At 42.7% G+C, this 14,839-nt stretch overlaps 1 protein-coding gene across 1 annotated transcript in view; it reads left to right on the forward strand.

Annotated features, from left to right (window-relative positions):
• The first annotated feature begins 4,620 nt into the window (after positions 1-4,620).
• Positions 4,621-14,839, forward strand: part of dera (deoxyribose-phosphate aldolase (putative)) — a 35,577-nt gene continuing 25,358 nt past the window's right edge. Inside the window, exons 1-3 of the mRNA XM_070896668.1 lie at positions 4,621-4,683; positions 8,380-8,477; positions 13,015-13,162. Coding sequence (XP_070752769.1) covers positions 4,653-4,683; positions 8,380-8,477; positions 13,015-13,162 — 277 coding nt within the window. The 5' untranslated portion in view covers positions 4,621-4,652. The remainder of the gene's footprint in view (positions 4,684-8,379; positions 8,478-13,014; positions 13,163-14,839) is intronic.

Below are 14,839 nucleotides of genomic sequence, written 5' to 3' on the forward strand. Positions count from 1 at the left end.
CATCTCATATTTGCTTTAAAAACACTGGCTTGTTCCTTACTGAAGGCAATCTTAGTACAGGCATTACAGCATCTGCCATAGAGCAGAGAATAAAATTGAGGAAGGGGGTGGGGAGGAAATTGAAGATAATGTACCCTCAAAAGATAGATTCCCTAAAGCACTGACTATGCATGTAGGAAGATTATATAAGTGACTTTATTCTGTATTATATGCAATTTAATTTCAAACCATTTGAGTGTTTTAGTGCCAGAGCCTTAATCGGATGTGGGTTAATGAGCCACAAGTAATACACTGCAGATGAAAATGAGTTCACTACTTGACTGCTTCCAGATAAGACAATTAAATGGCCTGGCACGAGAATAGTAATGCTTCAGAATAGAAGTAAAATTTCATATGGATAACTGACATCAATTGAACATTAACTCTAAGGGTTTCATCTTTTGGCACAAACGGTTTTGTTGAATTGCTTAAAAAATTAGCCATCTATAGCTAGGGCAGCAGTATGCATTGAAATTTAACTAGTATTTCTTGATCGGTTTTAAGATGCAATAAATAATGCATGTATTTCCAATCTGAAAATTACATGAATGCTAGTTGAGTTCAAATCTGCTGAAAGGTTACAGATTTAAGCTGAAGCCAAATGTTAACTCGGGTACTTGGGTTTTGGCATTTCAGTTCATTTAACTTCGCTAACTGTTACCATATGGGGCATCATAACAGTATATCTTGTGTTTTCTATAGAAAGTTGTTTCAGGCAGGAAACCTCGTAGCTTTCGACCTTATGCTGTGCCAAGATTTCCCCAAAACTTTTCTCTACATTGGTTACAATTGGTTTGCTGTTTTGAGAGCTCTAAATATGTTTAGCCCTTTTTTGTACAGTTTGTAAGTTAAAACACTAGAGAAAGCCTGTTTTAATCCTACATGTTTGCTTCTCAATGGCTATAGTTTCACTGTCTCCATAATAATGTAAGATGCAAATTTTCTCTGCCTTGCTAGCCAACATGGTAATCAACTTTCCAAGAAAATTGATTAAAACAAACCTAGGTAACAGACTTACTAGTTTTGCATAAGTAATTGGCAAAATAATGGAACAAACCATTTAGGCACAAAGTTGAGTATAGGAAGATAATTTCAGCATTTGTTGGCTGGGTTGTCACTGCTGAAATTGTATGGACCTCTTGGGTTGTACCTTAAATACAGTTCTGTTCATTTGAAGTCCAGGCTGGGAAGTGGTGGAGAAAGACTACGATAATCCCTGGTTTAAATTGACTGATCTGTGTGGGTAGGTTTTTCTATGTATCCAGCTCTGGTTAATGTAATGTGTGCCCTGTCCGTGGATATTGAAATCAGTTCTAAAATGTGCAACTTTGTAACAAATCTGATGGGTTCTATGATGTGTACTCTAGTCATAGCTGATGTGGAGGCTTCTACCCAGGGCTGATGGGATGGATTCTATAATGGACAGATTACCCTGGGATTGAGGCTGGGCTCTATAATGTATAGATTGCCCGGGGCTGTTGGGATGGGATCTAATACCGGAGGCTGACGGGAAGGACAGAGATATTCCAGTGGGAAAGAAAGCCTCGGAAGGATGAACCATCTGTGGCTATCTAAGGAAGTTAAGGCTGGTAGCAAATTGAAAACAAAGGCCTACAATGTTGTGAAGATTAGTGGTAGGCCAGAGGATTGGGAAATTTTTAGAAACCAGCAGAGTCCAACTTTTTTTTTAAAAAAAGGGAGATGATAGATTGAGAGTAAACTAGCAAGAAATATAAAAACAGGCAGCAAGAGCTTCTACAGGTATATTAAAAAGGAAGAGTAGCTAAAGTAAACATTGGTCCCTTAGAGGATGAAACTGGGGAATTAATGGGAAATGGCAGAGACTTTGAACAAATATTTTGTATCGGTCTTCACGGTAGAAGACAAAACATCCCAATAATCAAGGAGCTATAGGGAGGGAGGAACTTAAAACAAACACAATTACAAAAAAAAAGTACCAGGCAAACTAATGGGACTGACCTGATGGCCTGCATCCGAGAGTCTTAAAAGAAGTGGCTGCAGATAGTGGATGCATTGGTTGTAATCTACCAGAATTCTCTGGAGATCCCAGCGGTTTGGAAAACCGCAAATGTAATGCCACTATTCAAGAAAGGAGGGGGACTATTGAAAGCATGGAACTATTGACCAGTTGCCCTAACATGTCATTGGGGAAATGCTGAAGTCCATTATTAAGGAAGTAGTAGCAGGACATTTAGAAAATCATAATACAATCGAGCAGAGTCAGCATAGTTTTGTAAAAGGGAAATTGTGTTTGACCAATTTCTTAGAATTCTTTGAGGATGTAATGAGGATAAAGGGGAACCAGTAGATATAATGTACTTGGATTGCCAGAAGGCATTTGGTAAGGTGCCTCATTAAAGGTTACTGCATAAGATAAGAGCTCACAAGGCTGGGGGTAATATATTAGTTAGCCAATCCTCTATCCATGCTAGCAAGAGAGATTGGGATAAATGGGTCATTCTCATGTTGGCATACTGTAACTTGTGGGGTGCCACAGGGATCAGTGTGGGGGCTTCAACTTTATTTACAATCTACAGTAGCCAAATTTGCTGATGCAAAGAGGTGGGAAAGCAAATTGTGAGGAGGACAAAGAATCTGCAATGGGATATAGATAGGTTGTGAGTGTGCAAAAATTTGGCAGATGGAGTATAACATGGGAAAATGTGAGGTTATCTACTTTGGTAGGAAGAATAAAACATTGAGTGAAGAGAGACTGCAGTACAGAGGAATCTGGAGGTCCTTGTACATGAAACACAAAGTTAGCATGCAGGTACTCAAATAATTAGGAAGGCAAATAGAATGTTGGCCTTTATTGCAAGGGGAATGGAGTATAAAAGTAGGGAAGTCTTGCTATAACTACAGAGTGTTGGTGAGACCACACTTGGAGTACTGTGTAGAGTTTGGGTCTCATTTAAAAGAGATATATTTGCATTGGAGGAAGTTCAGAGAAGGTTCACTAGGTTGATTCTGGAGATGAAGTGTTTGTTTAATGAAGGCAGGTTGGGCCTTTACTCATTGGGGTTTAGAAGAATGAGGGGTGATCTTATTGAAACATAAGATTCTGAGGAGGCATGACATGGCCGATGCAGAGAGGATGTTTCCCTTTGTGGGGGAATCTAGAAGTCGGAGACATAGTTTTCGAATAAGGGGTCGCCCATTTAAAAAGATGAGGAATTTCTTCTTGGAGGGTCGTGACTCTGGAATTCTCTACCCGAGATTTGTGGAGGCTGGGTCATTGAATATATTTCTTCTTGGGCAGTACCTCGTATTTAGATGACTTGTTTCCATGCCAAAAAGGGATGAGTTTGCAGGTGTTTCAATGAAGGACCTAATATTCCAGGTCCTGAATTACATGTTGAAGGATGGAAGATGCCTGTGCATGGATTTTTTTAACGTGTGATGGCCGTTGCACACCAGCCACCACACTGGCTTGACATAGCTAGGACTTGGTCCAGTAGCAAGGATTAACCAAGACGACTGGAGACCAGCTCTGCTGCATGGACCTAGTGTGCACACATATCGCAGTGTGGGCTGGCCCTCGCCTCTCCTGGGCCCCAATCATGTTGCTCTATGATCTCTCGCCGCTCCTTTGCCCCGAGATATAAATAGCAATACAATGAGTGCAGTAGGGTAAGAGGTTACAGCTTCAAGTTAGCAATTCCTCCCTTCCAATTTCCAGTCTTGGCAATCTAACCAGGTGGAGATGGACACATTTTTGAAAGATAGGGGAGTCTAGGGTTATGGGGAGTTGGCAGGAAAGTGAAGTTGAGGCCAAGATCAGATCGCCATGATCTTATTGAATGGTGGAGCAGACTCGCGTGGCCAAATGGCCTACTCCTGCTCCTGTTATAATGGACAGATTCCGTGGGACTGATAGGATGGGCTCTCTAATGGACATGTTACCCACGGCTGATGGGTTGGGCTCTATAATGGACAGATTATCCTGGATTGATGGGTTGGGCTCTATAATGGACAGATTACCCTAACACTGATGCGATGGGGTCTATAATGGACAGATTACCCGAACACTGATGGGTTGGGCTCTATAATGGACAGATTACCCTAACACTGATGGATTGGGCTCTATAATGGACAGATTAACCTACACTGATGGGTTGGGCTCTATAATGGACAGATTACCCTGGATTGATGGGTTGGGCTCTATAATGGACAGATTACCCTAACACTGATGCGATGGGGTCTATAATGGACAGATTACTCTAACACTGATGGGATGGGGTCTATAATGGACAGATTACCCTGGATTGATGGGTTGGGCTCTATAATGGATAGATTACCCTAACACTGATGGGATGGGGTCTATAATGGACAGATTACCCTAACACTGATGGGTTGGGCTCTATAATGGACAGATTACCCTAACACTGATGGGTTGGGCTCTATAATGGACAGATTACCCTGGATTGATGGGTTGGGCTCTATAATGGACAGATTACTCTAACATTGATGGGTTGGGCTCTAGAATGGACAGATTACCCTAACACTGATGGGATTGGTTGTAATGACAGACGCTGAGCCGGAAGTGACGAACAGAACGGAAGTTGTCGGGATTCATCTTCGCCTTGGGCGCCATGGAAGCGAGAAATTGCGGCAGGCCGCTGGGTGAGAGCTGGACGCGTGTGGTGGGGTAGGGCGGATCAGGTTCTGCGGTCACCAGGTCCCCAGGGCTGGGAGCGGGCGGTGAGCTTTGTGTGAGATTGAGCGGGAGCTTCAGTGAGGCGCGGGGTTACAGGTCACTGGATAATCTGTCCATTATAGAACCCATCCCATCAGCTTGGGAGGCTGCAGCCAGTGTAGGAGCTCTGCCGGAGCCCCAGGCTTTTGGGGGGAAGGGGTATTTGACACATTAAATGCAGCTCGGCCCAAGAATGGGTAGGACAGTATGGCTCATACCAAGACCAAAGAATAACATGAAGCTAAGATGTTGCCAATAGTAAAATGAGCCAATTATATAATTTAAAGAAGCTATATGAGATATTCAGGTAACCTCATTCTCTTTAGGGTCTAGTAATAGGAATGGAACTCTATTTACTTCATGCAGAAAGTTCTGGTGTTGGATCTGGTCAATATATATCCCTCAACCAACATCACTGAAAACACATTATCTGGTCATCATCATCATCATAAGCAGTCCCTCGAACCAGGATGACTTGCTTCCCCATGAGTTCACATGTTTCAATGAAGGACCTGATGTTCCAGTCCTGAACTCCAGTTGAGGGGGTGGAAGATGCCTGTGTGTGGATTTTTTTAACGTGTGGTGACTGTTGCAAATCAGCAACCACATGGGCTTGACAGAGTTGGGCCTTTATCCAATGGCAAGGATTAACCAGGATGACTGGAGACCTGCTCTGCTGCACGGACCTAGTGTGCACACATATCGCAGTGTGGGTTGACCCGTTCTACCCCTGGGCTCTCGGCTCTGCTCGGCCCCGAACCCTCATTCGTCGCACCTCCGTCACAACATCTCGCCGCACCTCCGCCACAATCTGTCACCGCTCCTCCGCCACAAAAACACTCACCCCTCTGGATCAAACATTCGCCGAACCTCTGCCATTATCAGATTGCTGTTGGTGGTACTTTTCTGTATGCAAATTTCCTACATTACACCAACGATTAGACTTAATTGGCAGTAAAGTGTTTTGGGATGCCTGGAGTTCATGAAAGGCATGATATAAAGGCAAGTCCTTGCTTTCTTTTACTCATTGGGCTATTCCTCTCGTAATTGAATAATGAAGTATATACTATTGTTTGGATCCCAGATAGACATTACTGTACAACATTGAAACAGGTCATTTGGTTTAACCAATCCATGTTGATTAAATCAATTAAGGGATGTCTTATGAAGAAAGTTCAGAGAGCTTTCTGTTGCTACGGGTTGAAACTTGTATGCAGATATTTCTAGGTCACATGGATTTATTAATTTTGGGGCAGTAATTAAGTTTTGCAGAAAGTGGTTTGTACTATGTTGACAATCTCATATGGCTGTGTTCATTGGGCGAGATGTTTTGCTTCACAGCTATTACAGCTATTTAGATATAACTGAACTAAAACATGAAAAGAAAGCATCGAGTTGAGCAGTTCTATGAAGTTGATAATGAAAAGGTATTGGCCCAGCTTGTAAGGGGCAAAATAATATAAAGTTAAAAAACTTACAAACAGGGAAAATCTTTAAGTTCCAAACAGAAACGTCACACTTATCCAAAATATTATGTATTTAGGGAAAGAAAAAGAAGTATATGGGTCAGCCCTCTCAATTTATTTGTTTCAATTTTGAAATCATCTCCTCTACTGATTTTCACTGAAATCTGTTCTGGTCTGTTCATACTGAGTTTACTAAAGAATCACATCAGTATTTGGTATGTTTTCTTTCTGTTGAGAAATTAAGTGAAGGGCCCTCTATAACCGGACACCACGGAAGCTGAGAAGAGGAAGAGAAGATGCAATAAGTTGAGGAATCATGAGGTGACCGCCCCCCCCCTCCCCCACCAAGCTAGAGCTTTTATGGTTGATGTGCATTTAACTGGCCAATAAATACTCCTTATACTCTCCCTTCTGATTTTGAGTTACGAGCATGAGGAGGAAAGGGAAGATTTATTTCAGGAGTCCGTGGTGACCTACAAGCCTGATGTTAAAATATTCACCTATTGAAAGATTTTTCCCAAGGAGCCGGCACTAAACTGCTGCAGTATCATGCTTCAGCAACTTGTGGTTCTGGGTGTACTATATATTATCTCCCTCCAGTGTACAAAAACAGGACTGCAGCATTTCATTGTGCTCTGGTCAAAAAAAGGGCTGATTTTGTTTTTCAGAAATCGCTCTGGTCATGTGGTAAGTTGTGCAATATGTTAAGAAAAGTAGTTGTCCAATATTCATCAGACATGGTTTTGGCATTGTTGGGCATGCAATGTTGGTCTGTGAGCTTCTTAAACTAAGCACTTCTCTGAATACCTTGCTTGCCCTTCATGCCAACATGATTTATTTTCTAACATTTGTAAATTTTAGTTTGTTCTTTAATGTGTGTTGCTGTGGTGTTGTGTGAAGTGCATGATGGGACAGCCACATGCTTGGAGATCCTATTACAAAATGGCATTCCTGGCAACGTTAGACAGAGGGGAAGGTAATGAAGAAACAGATTACCCAGGCATGGTCTGCGCCGTGTAATTATGCCACGATGCTCTCTTCACAAGTTGAATGGAGGAGGGTCTGTCAGAGCCGAGGATATTATGTAAAGTACATCTTGCTGCACAAGGTCAGTCTGTTGCATTACAGCCTGTGAATCAACCATGTCGAAACGAATCTGCGACTATTATTTGTCTTAAGTTTGATTCCAGGAGCATAAATCCAAGGCAGCTGAAAGATGCAATGTTGGAGAGCTGGCGGAAAGCACTTGAAATGAGTTAATTTGGGAACTGTACTGGTTCCAGGGCCTGGTCAGCGTAGAGTGAATCTTGTGATGTTTCATGTGCACAGAATTTTTGATGGAACAAAGGCATTCAACTTTGAAAGCCGCGAGCAGAATTTCAGTGCACTACTTTGCTAAGCTTCCAGAATCTGGTAGTGTTATACCGGCCTTTGAGAAAGGTGCACTGTATTAAAGGAGGATTGTTGGAATTTTGCGGAGGGGAAGAATCTAGAAAAATGCAGTTACTTTTATAGTTGGTGCATGGCTATTAAATTCCAAAATGCTGCATTGATTGTTATGCCTATGAGCTTAGACTACACATTGGTAAATTGAGCTACAAAGCTTGGCTAATCTTTCAGGGTCAATGATGCCCATTGACATCGGCCAATTTTACGAGTCTGTATTGCCATGGGCAAGGATTCCCACCAGCGGAGCAGACTTGTTACATTATCTGCATTGCATTAAGGCGCGGTTGCTTTCTCTCGAACTTTTACAGATCCCAAGCCAGCTTTTAGATCTGAGACTAGTTCTGTGGCAACCAGCAGTAAATCTTTCACTTCAAAATCACACAATAGATACAGATGAGGGAGGACTTTCGGCCCATTGTGGCTAATCCATCCAGAATACTGCCAGCATGTTGGTGCACCCATGCATTGTGATGTGTGGATGGCACGTTGGTGCACCCTCTTTCTGTGACACCTAGTTATGTTTTTCAGGTTTTTGTTGGGTGAATTATTTGCTCTTCCAATTTCAGTATTAGTATCTCTTGATCTTGAAAAGTCGGTGGATACAATTTCCTTCAACATTTGACAACTTGCCATTGTTTTAATTTGTGCATTGTACTGTATTGGGAGGGAAGGGATAACATGTTTTCACGGTCTGATTGTCCTTTTCAGATTTGGGCTGGCTATCCAGAGTTACCGTGAATCAACCAGCTGTTCTGAGACGTGCGAAAGAAATACAGACGAGGAGGAATGTGTCCAAGCAGTGGCAAGTAAGTATTTAACGTGATCTATTTTCCTCACCAATTTTGCTAGCAAAATTGAAGCCCATGGGATTAAAGTGGCTGCGTGGATATGAAATTGGCTAAGGGACAGAAATCAGAGAGTCGTGGTTAATGGTTGTTTTTCAGACCAGGTGGAAATATACAGTGGTATCTACCGGGGGTCGTTATTGGGACCACTTCACTTTTTGATCTACATTAATGACCTGAGCTTGGGTACAGGGGCACAATTTCAAAGTTTGCAGATGTCACTAAGTTTGGAAATGTAGAAAGCAATAAGGAATACAGTGACAGACTTCAGGAGGATGTAGACAGACTGGTCAAATGGGCAGACGCATGGCAGATGAAATTTAATCCAGTCAAGTGTATGTGATACATTTTGGAAGGAAGAATGAGGAGAGGCAATATAAGCTAAATGGTGCAATTTTAAATGGGGTGCAGGAGCAGAGAGGCCTGGGGTGAACGTACACAAATCTTTGAAGGTGGCAGGATATGTTGATAAGGTTGTTTCAAAAATGCATGGGATCCTTGACTTTATAAATATACTACAAAAGCAAGGAAGTTATGCAAACCTTTATAAATTACTGGTTAGGCCTCAGCTGGAGTATTGTGCCCAAATTCTGGGCACCGCTCTTTAGGAAGGATGTCATGGCTTTGGAGAGGATGCTGAAGAGATTTACCAGAATGGTACCAGCGATAAGGGGCTTCAGTTATGTGGAGAGAAAATAGGGAAGCTGTGATTGATCACCTTGGAGCAGAGAAGGTTAAGGGGAGATTTAATAGAGGGTTTAAAAATCATGAACGGTTTTCTTAGAGTAAATGGGGAGCAACAGTTTCCACTGGCAGTGGGTTCGGTAACTGGAGGACACATATTTAATATAATTGGCAAAAAATCGGGGAAAATTAGGAAAAAAATTACCCAGCAAATTGTTATGACCTGAAAGGGTGGTGGATGCAGATTCAATAGTAACTTTCAAAAGGGAATTAGATATATACTTGAAAATGAGAAATTTGCAGAGCTGTGGGAAAAGAAAGGGGGACTGGGACTAATTGGAAATTGGATAGCTTTTTTAAAGAGCCGTCATGGCGGCCTCCAGTGCTATATTTCTCAACCTATTTTTGTCCCCTTCCTCCTACCTCTTTGCCCACACCTCTGCAGCCTGGCCTGCCAAGGCATTGACTCCCTGCTGGGGTGCTGTTTTCCTTCTGGTATCTCACTGAACCATCTGCTTTGTGTCTTGGTGACAGGAAGGAGATGCAGTACTTGTGGTGTGACCTGAGTTCTGTACGCTTTGAGCAATGCTTCCTCCGCTCTGTACTCTACTGTTTTCACTTTACAGTTTAGCATTCTATTTTCTTTTGCTGATGTCGCTCAACATTATTTGGGCTTGCTGAGAACTCCGTGGTTTGCTCCTTGCCCAGGCTGTAATGTATTGATAACCTGCCTTCCTTTGAGCAAGAGTGAAGGGAGTGGGAGATCCTGTCAGAGAGGGGTTCACAAGACAAGCTTGCAGCCTGTGGCCTTTTTAAACCTGTATGAATTCATTTTGTTTTCAAGAAAACAACCCTTAAACGTAATTTAATCTCCACATTTTTTCCTTGAAAGAAAAAAAAAATCCAAATCCCAAAATGTGACAGATGTGAAAGGTTTTGGGATGTCTTGGGAATGTGATAAGGCGCTATATAAATGCAGGTTCTTCATGCCATTCGACAATGAGAGGCCGAGATTTATTCTGGGCTGTAAACTGAAGAGCTTTTTGCTGGGCACATGCACTGTTTGCCGGGTTGGCTGTTGCTATAAATTACAACAATCATTTTGGCACAATTCTCTCTTTTTCTGTGTCGAAAGTTTTGACTGAATCAGCAAATTGATTTTGTTTCTGACCTGACCCAACAACCCATCATAATGACAAAAAGGAGGAAGTTAAATTTGGCGATGCACCTTCAGACGCTGAATGATAACCAGCTTAATCAGCGCCGCTGAAGTGCTGTGCAGTTGAGAAATGTTTCCACTGGTTCAACACCCCATAAACATGATGTGCAGTAATTGCACAGAAGTGCCACGGTATTTGATGCAGCACATTTGCAACAAATTCCACTGAGAGTTTGAGGCTAAGGATTGCCTGTGGGTTATCACTGATTATCAACAGTCAACAATACTACTTGGCAAGGAAGAGGTCACTTCTGTATTTTATGCGCTAGTTTTATTGGGAATAAGTGATCTTTCAAACGTATTTTTTATACTGAGCTTTGACCACATATGTCAACAAATTGCTAATTATCTAGAAAGCCCATGGATTTTTAAACAAAATGAAGCAATCCCAGCAGTCATAACAGAAACGGGTTGAAATAGAAGACTATTTTGTTCATAGATGCACCTTCAGAGGTTGTTGGTGTCCATTAGCATTGGACACGTCTTTTTTTTGGGTGCGCGGCCCATTCGCAGTTTCTCGCATGTGCGAAACTTAACATTTAAAAAGCCGATCCTGGGATGCGTGACCACGCAGCTTATAGGGAACGTTGATGTAGAGTCTATACGACTGAGCAATAAATAGTAATAGTGCTCTTAGAAAAATTTAGGGCTCAATTTTCCCCAAAGTTCTTTTGGTGTACTTGAAGAGTTATGCCTGTTTTTTGGAGGCCTAAGTATGCCAAAAAAAAATGTTCTAAGTTTCCCCGTTGGATTTCTTCATTTTGGCGTGGCCTAACCTGTCCTTTAGTTTTGGGAATGGAACCTTGATCTGCGCCAAAAAGATTGGGTTGCCATGGTAACCAGGAGCACAATGTGAGCTGAGGCTGCAAAGTGAAACATACATCCCAACACATTAAAACACATTGCATCAACTTAAAAACACATTAAAATATATTGCAGCAACTTGCCTCCAATTATTAAAGCTGGTCCCGCTTCCTGCCCCTGGCCGAAGGACTTGCCGGTCGGCTTGCCTAGCCTGCCCTGAGCCTCTTGTCGCTCCAGCTCTCTTCTCCACTCCTCTCCTCCCCCACCCCAGGCCCCAAGTGCCTTGTCAGTCCTGGTCCCTAGCCCTGGCCAAAGGGCTTGCCGGTCTGTTCCTCTGCCCGCCCCCCGCCCCGAGTGCCTTGCCGGTTGGCTCTCCCGCTCCTAGCCCTGGCCGATAAGCTTACCGGTCCGTTCCCCCACTCTTAGCCCTACCAGAGTGGCCTCCTGGTTCGCTCCCCCGCCCCATCCCAGGCCGAATGCCCTCCTCCCTCCCGGTACCCGCAACTAACTTCACCCGAAAGGCTCCACCGCCCCCCACTGCCTGCTACTGCTGTCGGGCAACTGCTGCACTTACCTGTGCCAATTTCCTTGCCTGCGCCAATTTCTTTTACTCTCCAGAAGGTTTTTCTGGAGAGGCCACATACGCTGGCCTCAGCAGAACTGGAGTAACTCTTAGCTGGCCAAACTTGCCTAAATGGCCAGAATTGGTGCGGGTGGCAGGTTACGCCCCCTTTGGTTGAAAAAAAAAAGTACCAAAAATCGTAACTGAGTTATGCCGGTGCAAATTGATTGGGGAAACTTTTTTTTAACTTGGGCCAAAAAAAGCAGCCTGCTCAAAAAAACGGCGCAAATCACTGGGGAAAATAGAGCCCCTAGACATGCGTTCCTTATCTTGTTGCGATCTTAAAACCTCTGAAATTTTACATGGAAAGGACAGGGAAGTGGGATTAAAGCAGGCAGCTCAGGTTGAAGAGCTAGTATTGGACAGGCATAATTAGCCAAATTGTCACCTGTGTGGTGATTTCTGTGATTCTATGCCAATCTACTTTGCTAAATATCCTTTTCGTTTGAAGCTCCAGCTGATTTTCAGTTGCATATGTGCACACCCCTCCCTGAGCTGGGCTTTGTAATGATGAGTCCTTTTGTAAACAAGCCTGTGCAAATAGATTGTATTGTTTATTTCTGATTTATGTTAACAAGCCGGTGTTGTTATGGTACACACTCGGTTTCTTTCAATGTCACTTTCTTCAGTGCTGTAAACAGAAGGGTCAAAATTGATCTGATGACATCTGAGATTCAGGTTATTCAAAAGGCCAAAGTTCAATCCAATGGGCAATTTCAAGAATGCCTTATTACTATCTACACCTTAGTTAGAGGACTAAAATGCAACGGTTCGCTCAGTCTGTTACCAAAAGTCTGTTCCAACTATAACCGGTACTAGGATGTTTTTATATACCCTGTTAACAACATTTAATCGTGTGAAGCAGAGAGTGAAACAGAAAGCATCAAAATGTTCTCTTACCGTCACTTTAACCAAACGGATAACTATCTCCGTCAGAGAGAGGGGGAAGGATACTGGTCCGCAACCCATTTGGTGCCAGGAGGTTCAGACCTGAGTACAGCAGTCAGGACTGTCGTGTTCCTGCTAGTCAAAGCTGTGGGTGACAGTTGTGAGTGTAGGCACTCTTGTCTCGTGGCAGAAAATTAATATTGCATTACTTTTTCTTCTGACGAATTGTGCCAGTCTGATTTTTCTTTGTCTCTTCCCCTTCACCGTATCTTATTTCACAGGCTGCATGGCTGCTGAAGGCGGTCACCTGTATCGACCTCACTACACTATCTGGCGATGACACCCCCTCAAATGTCCAAAGACTCTGCTACAAAGCCAAGCATCCCATCAGAGAAGACCTGCTGAAAAGTCTGAACATGGACGATAAAGGTAGCTGGATTCAAACAATCTTGCATGACTTCTGCTAGCACTGTTTATTTTAAAGTAATTAAGAAGCCTGTGACTTTTGGGGCCAAAACATTAGATGGAGATGGCCACTTCCAGGCCTGTACAGGCCTATGTTCCCAAGAAAATTGGGGCATGGGGGCTAATTTGTATGTCTAGTGATGGGGTATTCAATATTCAGGAAGGATATACAGAAAGGAAAAGGAGGTGGGGTAGCTTTGCTGGTTAAAGAGGAGATTAACGTAATAGTAAAGAAGGACATTAGCTTGGATGATGTGGAATCTATATGAGTAGAGCTGTGAAACACCAAAGGCAGAAAACGTTAGTGGGAGTTGTGTACAGACCACCAAACAGTAGTAGTGAGGTTGGGGATGGCATCAAACAGGAAATTAGGGATGCTGCAATAAAGGTACAGCAGTTATCATGGGTGACTTTAATCTACATATAGATTGGGCTAACCAAATTGGTAGCAGTACGGTGGAGGAGGATTTCCTGGAGTGTGTAAGGGATGGTTTTCGAGACCAATATGTCGAGGAACCAACTAGAGAGCTGGCCATCCTAGACTGGCTGTTGTGTAATGAGAGAGGATTAATTAGCAATCTTGTTGTGCGAGGCCCCTTGGGGAAGAGTGACCATAATATGGTAGAATTTTTCATTAAGATGGAGAGTGACACAGTTAATTCAGAGATTAGGGTCCTGAACTTAAAGAAAGGTAACTTCGATGGTATGAGACATGAATTGGCTAGGATAGACTGGCGAATGATACTTAAAGGGTTGACGATAGATAGGCAATGGCAGACATTTTAAAGATCACATGGATGAACAACAACAATTGTACATCCCTGTCTGGTGTAAAAATAAAACTGGGAAGGTGGCTCAACTGTGGCTAACAAGGGAAATTAGAGATATTGTTAAATCCAAGGAAAAGGCATATAAATTGGCTAGAAAAAGCAGCAAACCTGAGGACAGGGAGAAATTTAGAATTCAGCAGAGGAGGACTAAGGGTTTAATTAGGAGGGGGAAAGCAGAGTATGAGAGTAACTTTGCAGGGAACATAAAAACTAACTGCAAAAGCTTCTATAGATATGTGAAGAGAAAAAGATTAGTGAAGACTAATGTAGGTCCCTTACAGTCAGAATCAGGTGAATTCATAATGGGGAACAAGGAAATGGCAGACCAGTTGAACAAATACTTTGGTTCTGTCTTCACTAATGAAGACACAAATAATCTTCTGAAAATACTAGAAGGAGGAACTGAGGGAAATCCTTATTGGTCAGGAAATGGTGTTAGGGAAATTGATGGGATTGAAGACCGATAAATCCCCAGGGCCTGATAGTCTGCATCCTAGAGTACTTAAGGAAGTGGCCCTAGAAATAGTAGATGCATTGGTAGTCATTTTCCAACATTCCATGGACTCTGGATCAGTTCCTGTGGATTGGAGGGTAGCTAATATAATCCCACTTTTTACAAAAGGAGGGAGAGAGAAAACGGAATTATAGACCAGTTAGCTTGACATCGGTAATGGGGAAAATGCTGGAATCAATTATTAAAGATATAATAGCAGTGCATTTGGAAAGCAGTGACAGGACCGGTCCAAGTCAGCATGGATTTATGAAAGGGAAATCATGCTTGACAAATCTTCTAGAATTTTTCGAGGATGTA

Source organism: Pristiophorus japonicus, chromosome 13, assembly GCF_044704955.1.
Source record: "Pristiophorus japonicus isolate sPriJap1 chromosome 13, sPriJap1.hap1, whole genome shotgun sequence".
In the NCBI taxonomy this organism is placed as follows: domain Eukaryota; kingdom Metazoa; phylum Chordata; class Chondrichthyes; family Pristiophoridae; genus Pristiophorus; species Pristiophorus japonicus.